Here is a 16610-nt window from a genome sequence, read left to right as displayed (position 1 = left end):
ATCCAGATGCCATCCTCAGCACACACACACACACACACTCACACACACACGTAGACACACACACACACAGGAGGTTTTATAGCTTTCTAGTCTTTTTTCAGTCCTTACTTTTCCTGGCCCTTCTCCGTCTGCCCGCCCTTTTTTGTCCTTCTTTCCTTTTATTGGGATTCTGTTCCCTCTTTCCCATTTTCTCTCTTCCTATGTTGGCTACTTCCTCTTCTCTCTTTTCTCCCACTTCAATTCTTCTCCTTTTTGTTTTACTCATTCCCTTTTTCACCTTTGTCTCTTTTGTCATTCTCTCCTCTTATACCTTTCGTCCATTGCTTCCTGCCTGCCTCACTCCTCTTAAGTATTTTCTTCTTTCTCTCTCTCTCTCTCTCTCTCTCTCTTTGAAGTGTTCTCTCCTAGTTTGGGTAACATGGATCCCTCTAGACTCCAGACAGGCTGCTGAAAATTTTACTGAGACGCTTCATTGATTGCAAGCCCATCGACTTCCAAAGACACAAGGATCACTAAGCCTCTGTTTGTCTCTATAACTCTGTCCACATGGAGGAGAGGCTGGTTTTCAATTTCACATACATCCTTCAGCCAAGTTTTCTGCTGGAGTTTTGTCTTGAGTTTGTACCCCGCGCAACTCCCACTTTAACAATTAGGTTGAGACTAGCTTACTGTGTTCAGTGCTATACAAGTTTAAAATTGTCTTTCATTAACATACACTGAGTAGTATTATTTTGTTATGTGTTATAGCATTTGGGGGGGGACCACCTTCACATGTTAAAGTGCACCGGTACATTTTTACACCAAAATCTATTCATACTGAAACACCACAAAGAATCTTCTAAGTATAAATGCTGCCTTTGCACCACCAACACAGTCGGCAGAACAATGGCAGAGAGAACCGAAGAGTTGCGGAGTCATACCTCAAAACTTTAGCCGAGAATTGTTAACGAAACAGAGAGAAACTGTATTTGTGATTCAATATCCCTGTTTGTCAGCGCTGTTGCCAGTTTCAAACGCACACCTTCAGACTGTAAAACAATGTGGCATGATTTGAAGCAGAGGACAAAAGACAAAATATCATTCAATGCTGCCACGATCGCTGGAAAGTCTGGCCGTGACGCCTCTTATGAATGCACTTCAGTAACCCCCACCTCTCTGAAGACGCTAATAGTTTCCCTGTAGCTGCGTGTGGCTATCAGCGCTAACCTTTTTGATTTGGCAATGACCCTCATTTGCATAGAAACGGGACAATTTTTATGCAAAATGTCTGCATATTGCCTAATTAAAATAGGTGCAAATAGCACAGGTGCACAGAGACGTCATTTGCTTGACAGTGCCGTTAGGGGTGCACGGCAACCTCTGCGGGTGCTTTGAGAATGACGTGTTTTCTTTTCTTTAGTTGTGCAGATTTAGCAGCCTTGCAATTCTTTTGTGAATTTGCACCTTTATGTTTGAAGTATTCAATGACAATCGGCAGGGGGGTTTCCATGTTAACACACACAATCTTTCATCCTATATGCCTAAATACAGCAAAAGTAAAGAGTAAACTTACTAAAAAATAGTTTAGCAAAAACTATTTTTAGAACGGGAAGACGATTTTCGTCTTCTATCCAGAGTTCTGGATGTTTCCAGTTTTGCAAACCTGCCGCACGCCCCCAAGGTGTTTGATGAAAAAGGACATAAGACATACATCTGGTTTAATAAATATAGAGAGGAGGAGCAGAGTATTCTTTTATTTAGAGATTCATTTACATTAACTTTAACATTAAGTTTGCAAAATTGTAACCGGTGCCTGTATCCATGCTAGCAGCAGCAGCATGCCTTTTTTTTTTTACTCTGTCACATTTTCTCCTCACTTTTCAATATTTAATCATGAAAATAGACGCACTTAACCTCGTGCTACAGTCAAAGCTGTAAGTGCTATGCAAATAATCCGTTACTGAGCGCGCCAGGTCAAAACATTGTTCATCGTTCCTGTGCCCGGGGCACGTCTGACGTATCAGAGATGCCATAATCGTTGCCATAATCCTGAATCCGTACACTGCTCTGATGGATGAAGATAAACACTTCTCCATATCACCTGCTCCATCTGAAAGGTTGTGTTTGGAGAAAACTGCCCCTTTAAGAAATCGTGTTTCAGCTCTGTTGAGTGTGGCAGCTTTTCGATCAAGCTGACCTGTTTTCCAGCCGCCCACCCCCCCCCCCCCCCCCTGTGGATGACACACACATACGCTGTATATCTGGTATTATGTATCATTCAGCCGCAAATTAGGTTGTGGAGATCCGACTGGGCCTTAAAGAGAATTTGACAAGATTAAAGATCCACCCCGATGAGTAATTGATGGAGAGAGAAAAATGGAGAACACACACTAACAAACTTCCACCCATTTTTAAAGGCCAATCAATGTCTCGGCTGACAAGGATTACACATAATGTGCTTATTAATCATGAATTGTGCCGAATATCGATGTGTGTATCTGACAGAGGATGATATGTCGTTGATTTGTCAAGAAGGTCGGCTGCGTTTGTTGGAATGTCCTTGTGGTTGTGCTTGTGAACAGCATTCCTTCATTTTAGTTTATTTTCATTTAAGAGCAGCTGAAGAGACTGGATTTATTTTTGATTGATGAAGACTTACACTTACACCAGGTGGACAAAAAACATGACCCCAAACGAATGCTAACGCTGTCTCCTAATGCGTTAAATTAACTCACTGTTTCAGTGTTTCGCACTAAAATGCTGTGTGTGTCCCTGAGGCCTTTTAAACGTGTTGAATGTGTGCTATAAGAAAGCACTGGCTGAGATGCCGTTGTATGTATACTTCCTGGTTGTGCGAGGGGAAAATGCTGTTTTTGTCAGTGGAGTTCGGTGACTTTGAAGAAAGCAACATAACGGCTTCATTCATATATATTCATATATATATAAATAATATGTATATATACTGTATACATCACAGGTCACATGGGAACACTTTTTTTAGGCAATGGGAAAAGATAAAAGATGAATCAATAACGAAAATAATAATACAAATGTAAAGGGCGGGTCCATTTATTGTTTCAATTTAGGTTATTGTATAATTCTGTAGCTCCCCAGTGGTGTTCCTCATATATTCATCCGTATATTTATATAAAGAATATCTGCTCATTATTGTGATTGAAGTGCATCTCTCCATGTCTCACTGAGCTCTAAATTTTGCTCCCAAAGTACTGAATATTGACTCTTTATCTCAAAACTTGTAACTGTGGGACTAGCACACTGGGTGAGTCTGTAAAACACACACACACACACTCACATACATGGACAGCATGCTGCTGTGACCCGTCTCCTGAGATATAAGCCGGCCTCTTGAGTATCTCAGACATCCACACACGTGTCCCTCGAACACAGACATGTTGTTACCCCGCAGCTCACCCGGTGTGTATGGAGCTACGGGGGCCCAAACCCCTCGCTCTCCGTGACACATAACAGGTCTGCTGCCTATCTTTTAAAGACACATATACGCACACACACACACACACACACACACACACACACAAACGCTCCGCTGCTGCTCGGGGAAACGTCAAGGGCAGCAGAAGAGGCAAGTGCAGGGAATGTAAATGTGTGCGGGACGCGGGGATGGAAGGATAAAGAGATGATTAACGGGAGTGTTGGATAGGGCTGACAGAGTGTAAGGACTTGGAGGTGAAGGGAAAGAGGAGGTGATGGGTGGGAGAGTGGAGGCGGATGGGTCGGATGAGCAGGGAGAGGGTGTCTGCTTTATCTCCCCGCACAGTTTAAGAGCGTTACCATTTATGGTGGAGCTGAGGGAATATTTGCGCCTCGGCCAACTATGTGACACAGCCCGTAGTCTGTTTACTCGGGAAGGTTGACCTCTCTCTCTCTCTCTCACACTCGCTTTACATAAAGAACTTCCCTCTGTCTGCGTGGCCAGTCGTCCCCGTCTTATCATCGTCTCCAGCCGGGTCTTTTCCGCTCCCTTGATGATCCACCGCCGATGCCAAAATAGCTCGAGGAGAAGTTTAAGAGGCTCAGAGAGAAGACAGGGGCGTCAGGGGAGACGTGGGGAAATGCACGGTTCCTGTTTTTTTGGAAATGGTTGCTGCAGTCAAAGTGGAAACCTTTTAGCACCGACATGAATATTGACTCAGCGTGTAGCTGTTACATGAGCACAAAGTGATCCGAGGTCACTTTTGGGTCACGTTCCCCACAGGATGGTTTGACTCTGTCGACCTTGAAAGCTATCCACTTGAGAAAGAAAGTGCGTGAAATTTCTGTTTTAACAGTGATGCATGTTGACGGTTGGAAGGATCACTTTGAAAAATGTTTCAGGGGTTGAGAGTTTGAGTTTGAGATTGATGTTAAAGGTGCAATATGTACGATCTGATCAGAATTTTCGTTTTTTTTTTAAAATGAACTAATATAAACAAAATGGGAAGATGTTGCAGTGTTGATGTTATGTCATTGGCGTCTTTGTATTGTGTTGCAAAGATATCTACTGAAATTGGCATGCTAACCGACTAGCCCCGCCCCGGTCTGTCTTTAATACCACTTGATCCCCTCGGTCCAACGTGAGAGGATGCCCCGCAGGCTTGTCAATGATACATCCTTGGTGCGTGTACTTCGGAATAAAGTGGCAGAAGCGAGAAAACGAGTCATTGTCCCTGCCGCCAGGAGGCTGCTTCGGCGGTGGTAGAGCGTGCTGCGGCTTTGTGAGACGTAGCTACCTCCCCAGTTATCAAATTAGCTTTTAACTAAGTGACACAGCCGGAGCAAACCCCCAGAACAGGAAGACTGCCCCGACTCCCCCGCCGCATCAGCAAACCTTCTGTTGCTGCCATTACACCGGTTGGACCCAGCGCTCCAATAGCACGCTGTTACTCCCGGTTGCCGGGGTTGGCACTAGACGAATTTGAGTTGCCGCGGGGCGCTGGAGCTACCGAGTGCCAACCGCTCTCCCCCCGGAGCTGTGGTCTTCTGCCACTCTGGTACACGGACCGTAAAACCCACGTTTAGTGGCACAAACACACAGATGGCTCGTGTAAAAGATAGATAGCTGTAATAAAGATAGCACTGTTATTTTGACCTCTACTACTTCGACTCGCTTTTGCAATTAGCTAATTTTGCCGAACTCAAAAACCCAAAACCGCATGGTCTTTTTTGGAAACCGCCGAAATTCAGTGATGCTCGACCGGACTTCCACTTCGTATTGCGTTTCTCATGAATCGAGCTCCGAGACGGAACCATTAGCCGTGACACATCAAGGCATCAAGTATCCTTTAAAATCGACCACCTGCCTCGCAGCGGTGAACTGTCGCACACAGTACAGTGGAACCGTCGTGTGGATGTCACCGTCCCAAATTCCAGTGGCAGATGTGGGTTTTCTTCCACGGTGTTGCACTGGAAGGAAAAAAAAAGTGATTTCCTATTGTGGTCATGTCTCTTTTATTACATTTATTACATATTTCAAAACTGACTCTTGTGAAATGTAGCCTCACTCACGGCTAAATGCTATGTCGGGCATGTTATTATGCTCAGAAAAAAACATGCCAATTTTTAGGGAGTATAATACGTTCACCATTAGCGTGCTAAACCTTTGCTAGTAAGCAGAAATGTGCTTCACATAAAACACAAATTACAGCTGAGGTTGACGGGAATGCCATTAGTTTCTACATATATGCGTTTATAAACCAAAGCACTGGATCTGAAAGGAAATCTCTCCTGAAGCTATACGTGTAATAGATAGACGTAACTGGGGTCATTATGGTTTAATTGAATGTCTGGTTGTATTCCTGAAGTTCGGCCCCTTTTGAATTGAAAGCGCCCTGACATTTGTGAGGCAGGATTAGGTTCAGTTATTGTAAGGACTGAGATTATCGTTAGTTAAAGGCGATGGCGCGTTTAATTTCCATAGGTTATCGAATTAATGCACAGTAGTCTGTGTTTAAAGATCTCTCGATGCATTCTGATGCTTTATTATGCACACACGCACACACACACACACACACACACACACACACACACACACACACATTAGCTTCTCCCCTTGCCAAACCCAGAGAGACAATGAGAAGACCCTTTTTGTAAAGCTTCTTGTTCCAACCAGAGACAACGTTTACGCAGCTTTTATCCGACCCTGCCTGAAGAATGCCGAGTTGGCATCTGAAAACAGTGTCCTCCCTCCAAGACAGGCCTAAGAAAAGCGTTTTTTTTTTTTCCCAATTTGTACAATGGTGAGACGTGGACGGTAAAAACAACAGCTGCTAATCCCGGTTTATAGAGGGATGGCTTTTCCAGCCATGGAAATCAAAAAAGGGGGAGAATCAATGAGGTGATCAAATGTTGCATTCAGTTATTTCCTGGTTCAGTGAAATGTCAAATAACATTCTGCCTGTATTTAGCAAGTTCTCCTCTCTTGCTCTGAATCTACAATGTCTCCCCTTTGCATTCAGCTTTCTGTATGGCTGTACATGTCCACAGATAATCCTGAAAGAGAGGGGGACAATTTATTATTGGACAACCTGCAGTTGATGTGGGAACGTTTTGAAAATGGCAGAACTTATAAACCGGACAACTGTGTGGACAAATCATATCAATAAATACTATCCAGTTCATCACTAAAAGCAAATAAACTGTAGAAACATATTATGCTTTTTGTATGAGATATAATAAGTTTCCTTAACATTGAGAAAAGTCCATTGATGTAATCCATTTAGATATATGATTTAATTCATTACTTAAAATGAACTACCAATCAACATGAACAGGCTGTCGGATATTGTCTGCAAATAAAAATAGGCACGACAAGTTCTTGCAGTCCAAAGAAGCGGATGACTGCTCCTAGTCTGGTAGTTGTCGTGCTCAATATGCTAAAAATAATCATTAACGGGGCAGATTCTGGAGAATTTCACATGCACTAAAAGCACGTCGGCCCAGCTAAGTCAACAAAAGTGAGCAGAGATTCGGTTAACAACACACACACACACACACACACACACACACACACACACACACACACTAAGAAGACCCTTGTACATAAAATCAGATGAATTCCGTATTATTAGTAGTATCATCTCTGGTGTAGATCTCCCATCAAATATATTAAGGAGTTGGTGCAGACCTTCAGAGACGAATCAACGCAATTCTTCAATCACAACCAAACCACCCGTAATTGTGAGTGTTTCATTCTCCATTTCATGCTTGAAATGTCCTCTTCTGTAGCACGCCTAAGCAAACACACACACACACACACACACACACACACACACACACACACCAGACTTATTGGTGCATCATCTACAGTCCAGGGCGTAAGCAGAGCGCAGCTTCCCGTTTCGATTAGATCACATCAGATTAGGTGACATTACATTTGCACTAACCAGATTACACTATTCCTCATCTAACACACTTTACCTCCTAATGCTGCCGCCGCCTCATTACCCCGGACACAGCCAGCGATGAGCAAAGCAAAGTGCGTCTCCCTCACTTCCTTGTGCACTTGGACACGTTTCATCTCCCTCTAGGTGGTTCACGCACCTCAGTAGTCTTTTGTAGGTTCCCTTGTGCATTTCGATGGGTGAGAAAAGGTTGTTTTTTTTACGGCCCTGTTCCCTCGCCGTAATCTCGCATGATGTCTGAGGAATGTCGGATATACAAGCTGGAACAATAGCAGAGCAGAAACAGCGGAGTGGGAAATAATGACCCGGACCTCACTGTACTTCTCCTTCTGGCTTATCAATCGCATCTATTATAAAGCTGTGTGTGGATATGTGTGTGTGTGCCACAGGCACGGCTATAAGGTGTGAGTCTGTGCAGGGCTTTTGTGCCCTACAGTGTGTGTTCATACATGGTAAGGAGTGTGGGAGCAGAGCTCACGGTGTGGCCTGGATGTGCGGTGCTCATTTGTGTTCTTACACTAGTCTGTACATGAGTGTTGTATACGTATCTGCGTGTGAGGGCATTCATCGTGAAAAGAACACACAAACATCCCAAGTGCCCCGGCAGAGCATTTGTGTACCCCTTTGAACTTTTCTTAATCTCACAATGCGCGTGTGTGTGTGTGTGTGCGGCCGTTCATGAAGGATTTGCCGCCGCTTCCGCGCTCATAAGCGCACAAACGAATGGACACAATGAAGCAGCGCGGGATCAAACGAACAGATTCGTCCGTGTCTGTGAACCCAGACAGACAGACAGACAGAAGAGACAAAGACCGTGACAAAGAGGTGAGATGAGACGGAGAGAAGCTTCTTTTTCAGGAAGCCGACTTTTGGGCAAATGATTCTTCTTCTTTTTTTTAACAAGGAGGCAAGAGGGGAAATACGTCACCTCGCCCTCTTCTCTGTTTTCTACTCCATCAATTCAACATTGCACATGTGTTGCATGGTAGTACTTCAACTCACTTAACAAGTAACGTGATGAAACACACTTATGTTAAATCAGCTCCACTCTAATTCCCCAATTATTTCTCCTCGTTATTAATTTCCGTCATCTCATTTAACAGCTCAGCTCAGAAGAGCCATAGTAACAATTTAGAACTTGTTGGAGATGAATGTATTCTTTGATTTTATAGAACATGAGGACTTTATGAAGAATATTATTAATGCTAACATGACGATCCCATGATGTTCCCCCTACCAACAGTCAATGCTGGTTACATTTAACCATAATCTGTACAAAGTACTTCTAGTTGTCTAAATTTAAACCCCGCACATGGAGGCGGCAGATCAGAATGCGCTCGTATCAATCTTTTTTGGGTCACTTTGGAAGGCAGTTACGACCTATTTTGTCATTTAGGTATGATGACTTGCTAAAACTGGTAATTTATCATAAGCCAGTGTTTGAAGCTTCAGGCTCTCAATTATGGTGCAATGTTACATCTTGGTGTTGCTGGACCTTGTCTTGTGCCTCAGGGCCGACTGCTTCCTTCCTTCTAGTCTTAAGGGAGCAATGACTTAATACTAAGCAAGGACTTGTAAGGGTTGACTCGTTTAAACTCAGATACGCTGTCAGGGTGCTCTAATTGAAGTTTTCCGGAGACAGTTAGGGTTTGACTTCTAATGCTGAGCACACATGCTCCATAGTGAATGACCTACATCAAGTTTCAACCGCAACATTTCAAAAAGTTCTGCAAGTATAGCTGCCATTATGTAAGTCATTTACTTAGTTTGTTTTAGCTCAAATTAAAGAGTGACTCAACACCAAGCTGAAAAGCTTGGTTTCACAGCCCTGTTTGGTTTAGAACTTGAAGTCTGATGTCACAGCGTACTGACACGCCTTAGAGTACACTTCACTGCAGCATGGTGAGATATCGATGGAATACATTTTTTTAGAAATAGGCTTGGCTTTCGGGCGGGAGTTAAATGAGAAGAGCGATTACACTTCTCAAATCTGTACATTAAATATGAAGGTATGAGGAGCCGTAAGTTAGCCTAGCTTAGCATAAAGGGGGGGGGGGATCTATAAAGCTCAATAATAAATCTGTTATATATTTTGTTTGAAAAAGTTGTACAAAAAACAAAGTGTAAATACAACAACAATTCCCCTTTTTTAGGGGCGGGATTATGTGCCTGTTTACTGAGCGCTGAACTAAGCTAGCTATCGGCAGGCTGTAACTTTATATTTAATGGACAGGTATGAGTGGTATCAACCCTCTGTGCAAATAAGTGCATTTTCCAAAAAATGCTCCCACAACAAAACAATATTTCAGCTGGAGTTAAAGGGATAGTTGTGAATTTTCTTTTTGAAGTACGGGTGGGTCAGGTACTTATCCATAGTCAGGGTATACAGTGGATGGCTGTCGGCACATCCCCAGTTTGGAGTAGCGAGCAGGAATAGCAGCAGGGAAGCTAAGCAATGTACTGCTGTTTTTAGCCACCTCAAAAAAGATGGGGGAAATGGTTGTTCCAACATGCCTTCTTTAATTAAAGTAATACACATTTCAAATAAAACGTAAGCAGTCTTCCAAGCCACCGGGCTCCATTGACAAAAACAGTGACTTTAGCTGGCAGAACAGTGGAGCTGCTCGTCTACCGCTGCCTCGATTGGTTAGTTTCTTCGTGTCACTGTGTGACTTTGGTATTTTAAAGGGTTAGTTTGGAGTCACCAACGTCAATAACACAAACTAACTGATGAAGGCAGCGGTGGACCAGCAACTCCTCTGTTCTGCCAGCTAAAATAACTGTTTTAATCAAAGGAGAATTGTGGCTTTGAGGAGTGCTTCCATTTCATTTAAAATGTTTATTACTTTAAAGCAGGTGTGTTGGAACAACCTTTTTTCCCCATGTGACCGGAGAGCAACGTAACAACACCAGCGGCAATATTACATAATAACCGGCTCACCGTGTTTTTGGAGCTCCAGACAAACTGGTGCCCTGATGCAGCACGGTTATTCCACCGTTGATGTTACTCTCTGTGTTCCTTTCTCCTCGTGTATCCATGCTAGTGTTGACTAATCGCTGCTTAAAACAGTCGCGGTGTGCAGTGATTAGTGGCAGCCCACCAGGACAGGCTTAATGACACACATTGTGTTTACATTACATTACATTACCTCTTGGTTCATCCTGGGGATAATGGCTCTGCTGGGACGACGCCTCTATTTATACACACACAGAGGGATATTGAGACTGTTAGAAAAGCCAGTATCACACACACACACACACACACACGTGCGCACATTTGCTTACACTTTTACGATGGAGAACATGCAGACACGGATCGGGCTCTCGACACCTTCCATCTTCTGTGTCACGTCAGTGCAAATCGTGTGCATGACAGCGCGTTTGAGTTGTGTAGTGTTTATTGCGTGGAGATGAAAGGCCTCATGAGGCTTGTCCGGGGTGTCGCACAGCCCACAGACACATAACAGAGTCCCCACCGGCTCCTTTCTCCTCGCCGATAATTACGGATGCTCGTGGTGCATGCCTGATTTGCATACTGCGTCGCATTCGGATGTGCCGCGCCTTTTATCTTTTGGGCTCATGTTCTTTCTCTTGTCTGTCTATATTGCCTGTCTTTCTGTGTTTTTTTTCTTTTTCCCGGCACATGCACACCGGTTGTTTGATCTAGATGTGAGTGGCAGCCCAATTCTCGGATGAGCTTTGTGCAGGCACATTCAGCAGCAGCATTGTGATCAGTGTGTGTGTGTGTGTGTGTGTGTGTGAGTGTGAGTCCTGGTGTGAGATAAAAATAGTGTGAAAGGACAGATTTGTCATATTTGAATTGAATTTAGCCATTGGCATATTTGCTCTCCACAGTAGGTGTTGTCACTGTAGTCATATAAACGCCTTGTTATTTTACATGCACATCCAGAACGAGTTCAAAGTGCTGAAAGTCAAGCTGAAAATAAAGGAATTTTTTATTTTTTTCATCCCCTGATAAGTGTAGATACAAGCATCAACCATGCATTAACGTCTCCTCTCTTTTGGTCTCTGTGTGTCTGTCTGTCCGTGTCTCCGTCTCCAGCCCGAGGAGTTGACCAATGCGTTGGAGATCAGTAACATTGTGTTCACCAGCCTGTTCGCTCTGGAGATGCTGCTGAAGATTTTGGTCTACGGGCCCTTCGGCTACATCAAGAACCCCTACAATATCTTCGATGGCTGCATCGTGGTCATCAGGTGAGCGGCAGAGAAGGATTTCCTGACGACGGGGGTTTTCACAAAGCCCCGAAATGAAAAACAATCTTTTTCTCGCAGCTCTGCATATGATTGCAGAATCTGATTATAGAGATGAACATGAAGATATACAGTATGTGTGTGTGTGTGTGTGTGTGTGTGTGTGTGTGTGTGTGCCTCTCTTCTCTTTGGACAGCGTGTGGGAGATAGTGGGTCAGCAGGATGGCGGTCTGTCGGTGCTGAGGACCTTCCGGCTAATGCGGGTGCTGAAGCTGGTCCGTTTCATGCCGGCCCTGCAGAGGCAGCTGGTGGTGCTTATGAAGACCATGGACAATGTGGCCACCTTCTGCATGCTGCTCATGCTCTTCATCTTCATCTTCAGGTAGGCGGAGGAGGAGTGAGCGACCTTGCGTCCCGTCTGACACGGCTAAATGTATCGATTTCACAATCGGATCCAAAAAAAACGGGTGAACCATCAAAGTCAAAGAAAGTTGAAAATAGAAAACAGAAGAGGTAAGTTGAAGGGGCCGTGAAACAAATTTGGAGTTAAAAGCACAGTGGTGTGGAGTGAAAGTAAATTGGTAGATGAGTACATCGTGATGTCAATATGGGAAGCAAGGAGCAGAGAGAAGCTGTGATCAGTACAGACATGTGAAGGGGAGATCAGTCGATGGGGTGATAAGACTTAAGTGATTCCTTGTTTTCGTCAGCAACCCTTCCATTTGCCTGGTTAGGCCTGTGGCTGAGCTCAACAGAATCCAATGTGTGGAGGCTCTCTGCACACGCACACAAACACACACACACAAAACCTAACTACGCTACGCTTCAAATCGAAATTATTTCTCGATAAGATTTATTATGCATGACCAAACGGCGTCATCAAAGAACAAGAACAACATCTTTAGATATTTCTTATCAAATGTTTAACACTCAAAACCAGACATCATTTAATTCCTAAGGACGGTGTGGGTGTGGTTTGATCAGATTTGATTGACAGTGACCAAACAGTCCACTGACTGTCATCAGATTCTGTTTTAAATCATGCAAAATCTCGATTGTCTTAAGAGAGATGTTTTGTGTTTCCTGCCCAGGGACTACAGATGTAAATGAACTCATAGCTAACTCTGGTACAGCTAAGAGGGTGTGCAATAAACAAATACACATGGCCACTGATTTTGAATGAATTGATGTTTTAACTTGCTTGCAGGCAGTAATGTCGAACAACTACCAGTGACTGTGTTAGTAGAAACAACACTGTCACGATCTGGACTAAAGTCAGTGACAAAAAAAAAAAGGGAATCCCACATGAAGTACTTAAATAAACAATTACATGTACTGTAAAGTTAAAACAATTCAGAGCAAATCTATGATTGAGTGATTGCCTCCTCGCGGCGCTCAACACGGCAATGGCTGAGCCGCCACTGTTACTAACAGCGGGAACAGGGCCAACAATTGAATTGGTAAACTTGGGCAAAGTATCTCCACTCACAAGCAAGAAACTTTAGATTTTACCTCCATCTTAGTCGTGTGTGTTTGGTGTATCTGAGCAATGAGCGGCTTCATTTCGGCAGCTTGTTGGGATGTTTGTATACCCGACTGCACATATATGAGGCCACACATGCACTTCAGTAGACACACACGCAGAGCTCCAAGAGCCTTGTGTATGCGTATATAAACAGCCTTTGATTTGAGTGAAGAGTTGCCAAGTTGACACCGCAGAGGCCTGCTCATTGATCCCTCAGCTCCAGTTTAGCTTCAGCGTCTGTTTCTGAATAAAAGACTGCTGGTTCCATAATAGAAACACACCACGGATTAGCCGTCTTGCTGCATGTGGCGCTGAACTCTCTTTCTTGCGGTGTTTTCACCGCTCTGCGCTGCACAGATGAAACAAATGAGATGCGACGAGTTACGTTGGACGGAGCCAGGCTAGCTGTTCCCATCGCTGCTTCCAGCCGTCGTGCTAGGATGTGCTCATCGACTCCCAGCTCGATCTCCGTAAAGAAAGGAGATACTGTTGAACCGCTCCTTTAATTTCCAAACTATTGTAAACACCTTTTAGTTGGGTGAAATATTGCCTTTGTTTCTAATAAGTATGACTATGAAGGTGTCACTGACATGGTTTGTGACGCTCTCCATGGTGCTGAACCTGAAAAAACAAAACACTTCGTCTTCCTTTCTTGGCAACATCACTGTCACAATGCATTATGGGCCAACTGTTTATGAACCAATAACCTGTTTATTACCTGACTGACAGTAAATGGCGTTTTTGTTGCCTGTGCTACTTTTTGGGGTAATAAAACTAACTAATGAATACTTCTATTCACGCTTATTTGTGACAATCCCCTGAGCAGTAATTGTCATTCATGTTCAGTATATTCTGCCTGAGCTGCCATGCAAGCAGCAGGTATTATCAGTATGATGGAGTCAAAACATGTTTATTTCTGTTTATTTGTCCTGCATCTAACGGGTTGGCCTGACGTAAACATTTACCCCTCCGTTTCCTGTTTGTTTTCTCCTGGCTCTCCCTCCTCCTGTGTCAGTATCCTGGGGATGCATCTGTTTGGTTGCAAGTTTGGATCCGAGGGGCAGAGTGGAGACACCCTGCCGGACAGAAAGAACTTTGACTCCCTCCTCTGGGCCATAGTGACCGTCTTCCAGGTGAGCAATATACCCTTTTCTACCCATCCTCTACTCCATGAAACGCTTAACGCTCAACTTCACAGTCTGTTGATATGAGGTGACAATTTAGCAGCAGCATGACCTGAAGCCAATGCGACTGCATCCACCATCTGGAATCTCTGACTTCCTGTGTGATCAAACTACCGGCTGAAGTGCCCCGAAGCAAACCGGCATCTTCCCTGCTTCATTGGCGCTGACTGAACCTGTCCCCATTCGGAGGCTGACAATACAATTTCCTCCTGAATAAATAAAACATATCGAATCAAATATTCCTCTTCACTCTCGCTCCATGTCTGGCCTTTATCTAGCTCCCTCATTTTCTTCCACTCGATCTAATTCCCATTTCCAAGTATCTTATAGGTTAAGTAGGCCTGCCGCTTGCCTCATATCACCTTGGATTTGTGATTAGGCCTTCTGTCAGGTCCGACCATTCATCCATTATCTATCTATACTACTGTATGGTATTTATCACCCTAAATATAGCACCCATATATAATTCAGTGAAACATCTGATCAGAGATGATGTACAGTGTCAGCATGTCCTGCTGCACAGAAGATTGTACTGTCATGCGCGTTATTGCGATGGACGGTTTAATGTAGCTGCACTGATCCAGTCGACATTGTCTAACATTTCAGCATTCTGTCCTTTCAAATGAAGAACTCGTGGTGCAGAGAAGGCATTTATGTTTTTGACATAGAAATACAAGACTGATTACTGAACACAAATTCAACTTCCTCCTAGGCACTTCAGACCTCGTCAGTCTTGTGCTGTGTGTGTGTGTGTGTGTGTGTGTGTGTGTGTGTGTGTGTGCAGTAACAGTAACTGCAATACTTCTGCATTTAAGATTTGAGCTTCGTCCAAAACCGAAAAACACAAAAGCAGAAGTGTAAGGAATACATGAAATAGTGTGCTCTAATATAAGCTGTAAACGTTAGCATTTCCGGCTAACTAGCTTCTGTTCTACCTCTTACCCAATGTTGCTGTCAAAGCCAACTTGCACTTTGATAACAAACTACATTAGTTTGTGTGACGATATGTTTTGATAAAGCCTGCTCCTAACTAGCATATCCACTGTGTGTTATATCACCCATTATGTCGTTAGCTTAGCTGGCTAGCTTCAGCTGATGAAATCTGCCAATGACAGCATGGACGGATTAGTGAACGGGCCTGAAGGGCAGAAGCCTAAACGGTTGTCACTTCAGCCGTTAAAGTCATGGTTGCCAGCTAGCAAGGAGAAGCCCGCTTTTGTACCCAGACCTTGGCGTGGTAAACCTACCACTGTTAGAAAGTTAAACAGCATGAGTGCCTAGTTTGATAAGCATAGAAACAGTATCTAAGGGAGGACGAGGCTTAGCGAGCGGCCAATTTATCAAACAGATATTATTAAACTACCACAACAATTGCTGAACCAAGCTGTGCTCTTTCCCATAAATACTTTTTTTCCTCTCCTCTCCAGATCCTGACCCAGGAGGACTGGAATAAGGTGTTATACAACGGCATGGCCTCCACCACTCCTGTAGCCGCCCTCTACTTCATCGCACTCATGACCTTCGGCAACTACGTCCTCTTCAACTTGTTGGTGGCCATCTTGGTCGAGGGTTTCCAGACCGAGGTACAATGTTGCTGGTTGAGCTATTTCGTCTTAAATCTGAAAGCATCTGCCAAGAAATCGGCCACCGGGTTGAGATTATTTATCTCCATTTAAAAAGCAGGTCAACTGGTTGAATCTCGCACTGTGGTCTGGCTTGCTTCCAGGTCTTAACACAAATTATTTCTGAAGACAGTGAAAGTGTCTTGGAAAGTATTCTCATCATCATTCCGCCCTGTTTAAATGAAAATATATATATTATTTAATTATTTTTAGAAAATTTGCATTTGAGGCTGAGACATGAGGCTAAACTACTCAATGAACTGCATATTTGTTCCATGCAGGCACGCATAACACTAATGGCTGGATGTCCGCGCCCACACATACATTACCAACTCATGCACTGTAGGCATTAATTAACCTGTAGCCTTTCTTGCGCTCTCTGCGGCGGGCTATGCGAGGACATGAGAACACACAAGTTGCAGCGTTTCATATCCCCCCCCCCCCCTCCTCTCCTCTTCATCTTCACCTCGCTGTCATCCTCTTCTCCTCCCACTCTCTCCCTGCTATCTCAGCAGTCATCATTATGAGGATCATTATTGTTGCTGCTTATTTGCCAACACAGTCATGCCATAAAGCACATCATAAGAAAACTATGTCTGCTAGACTAGACGGTGCATCAGCCCGCATCACCTCGTTTCAGTCTCATGCTCGGGTGACTTCTTCTCATGCC

General features: G+C 43.9%; 1 protein-coding gene across 13 annotated transcripts in view; it reads left to right on the top strand.

Moving 5' to 3' along the window:
- Positions 1 to 16610, top strand: part of cacna1g (calcium channel, voltage-dependent, T type, alpha 1G subunit) — a 211380-nt gene that overhangs the window by 120087 nt on the left and 74683 nt on the right. For all 13 annotated transcript variants that reach the window (XM_031844101.1, XM_031844104.1, XM_031844098.1 and 10 more), the window contains exons 11-14: positions 11461 to 11612; positions 11806 to 11991; positions 14150 to 14267; positions 15746 to 15901. In XM_031844101.1, the coding sequence (XP_031699961.1) occupies positions 11461 to 11612; positions 11806 to 11991; positions 14150 to 14267; positions 15746 to 15901 (612 nt within the window). The remainder of the gene's footprint in view (positions 1 to 11460; positions 11613 to 11805; positions 11992 to 14149; positions 14268 to 15745; positions 15902 to 16610) is intronic.

This window comes from Anarrhichthys ocellatus, unplaced genomic scaffold (genome assembly GCF_004355925.1).
Source record: "Anarrhichthys ocellatus isolate YVR2014 unplaced genomic scaffold, GSC_Weel_1.0 scaffold4, whole genome shotgun sequence".
NCBI classification, from domain to species: domain Eukaryota; kingdom Metazoa; phylum Chordata; class Actinopteri; order Perciformes; family Anarhichadidae; genus Anarrhichthys; species Anarrhichthys ocellatus.
The sequence above is the reverse complement of the archived record's forward strand: the minus strand, read 5'-3'. Positions and strand labels throughout refer to the sequence as shown.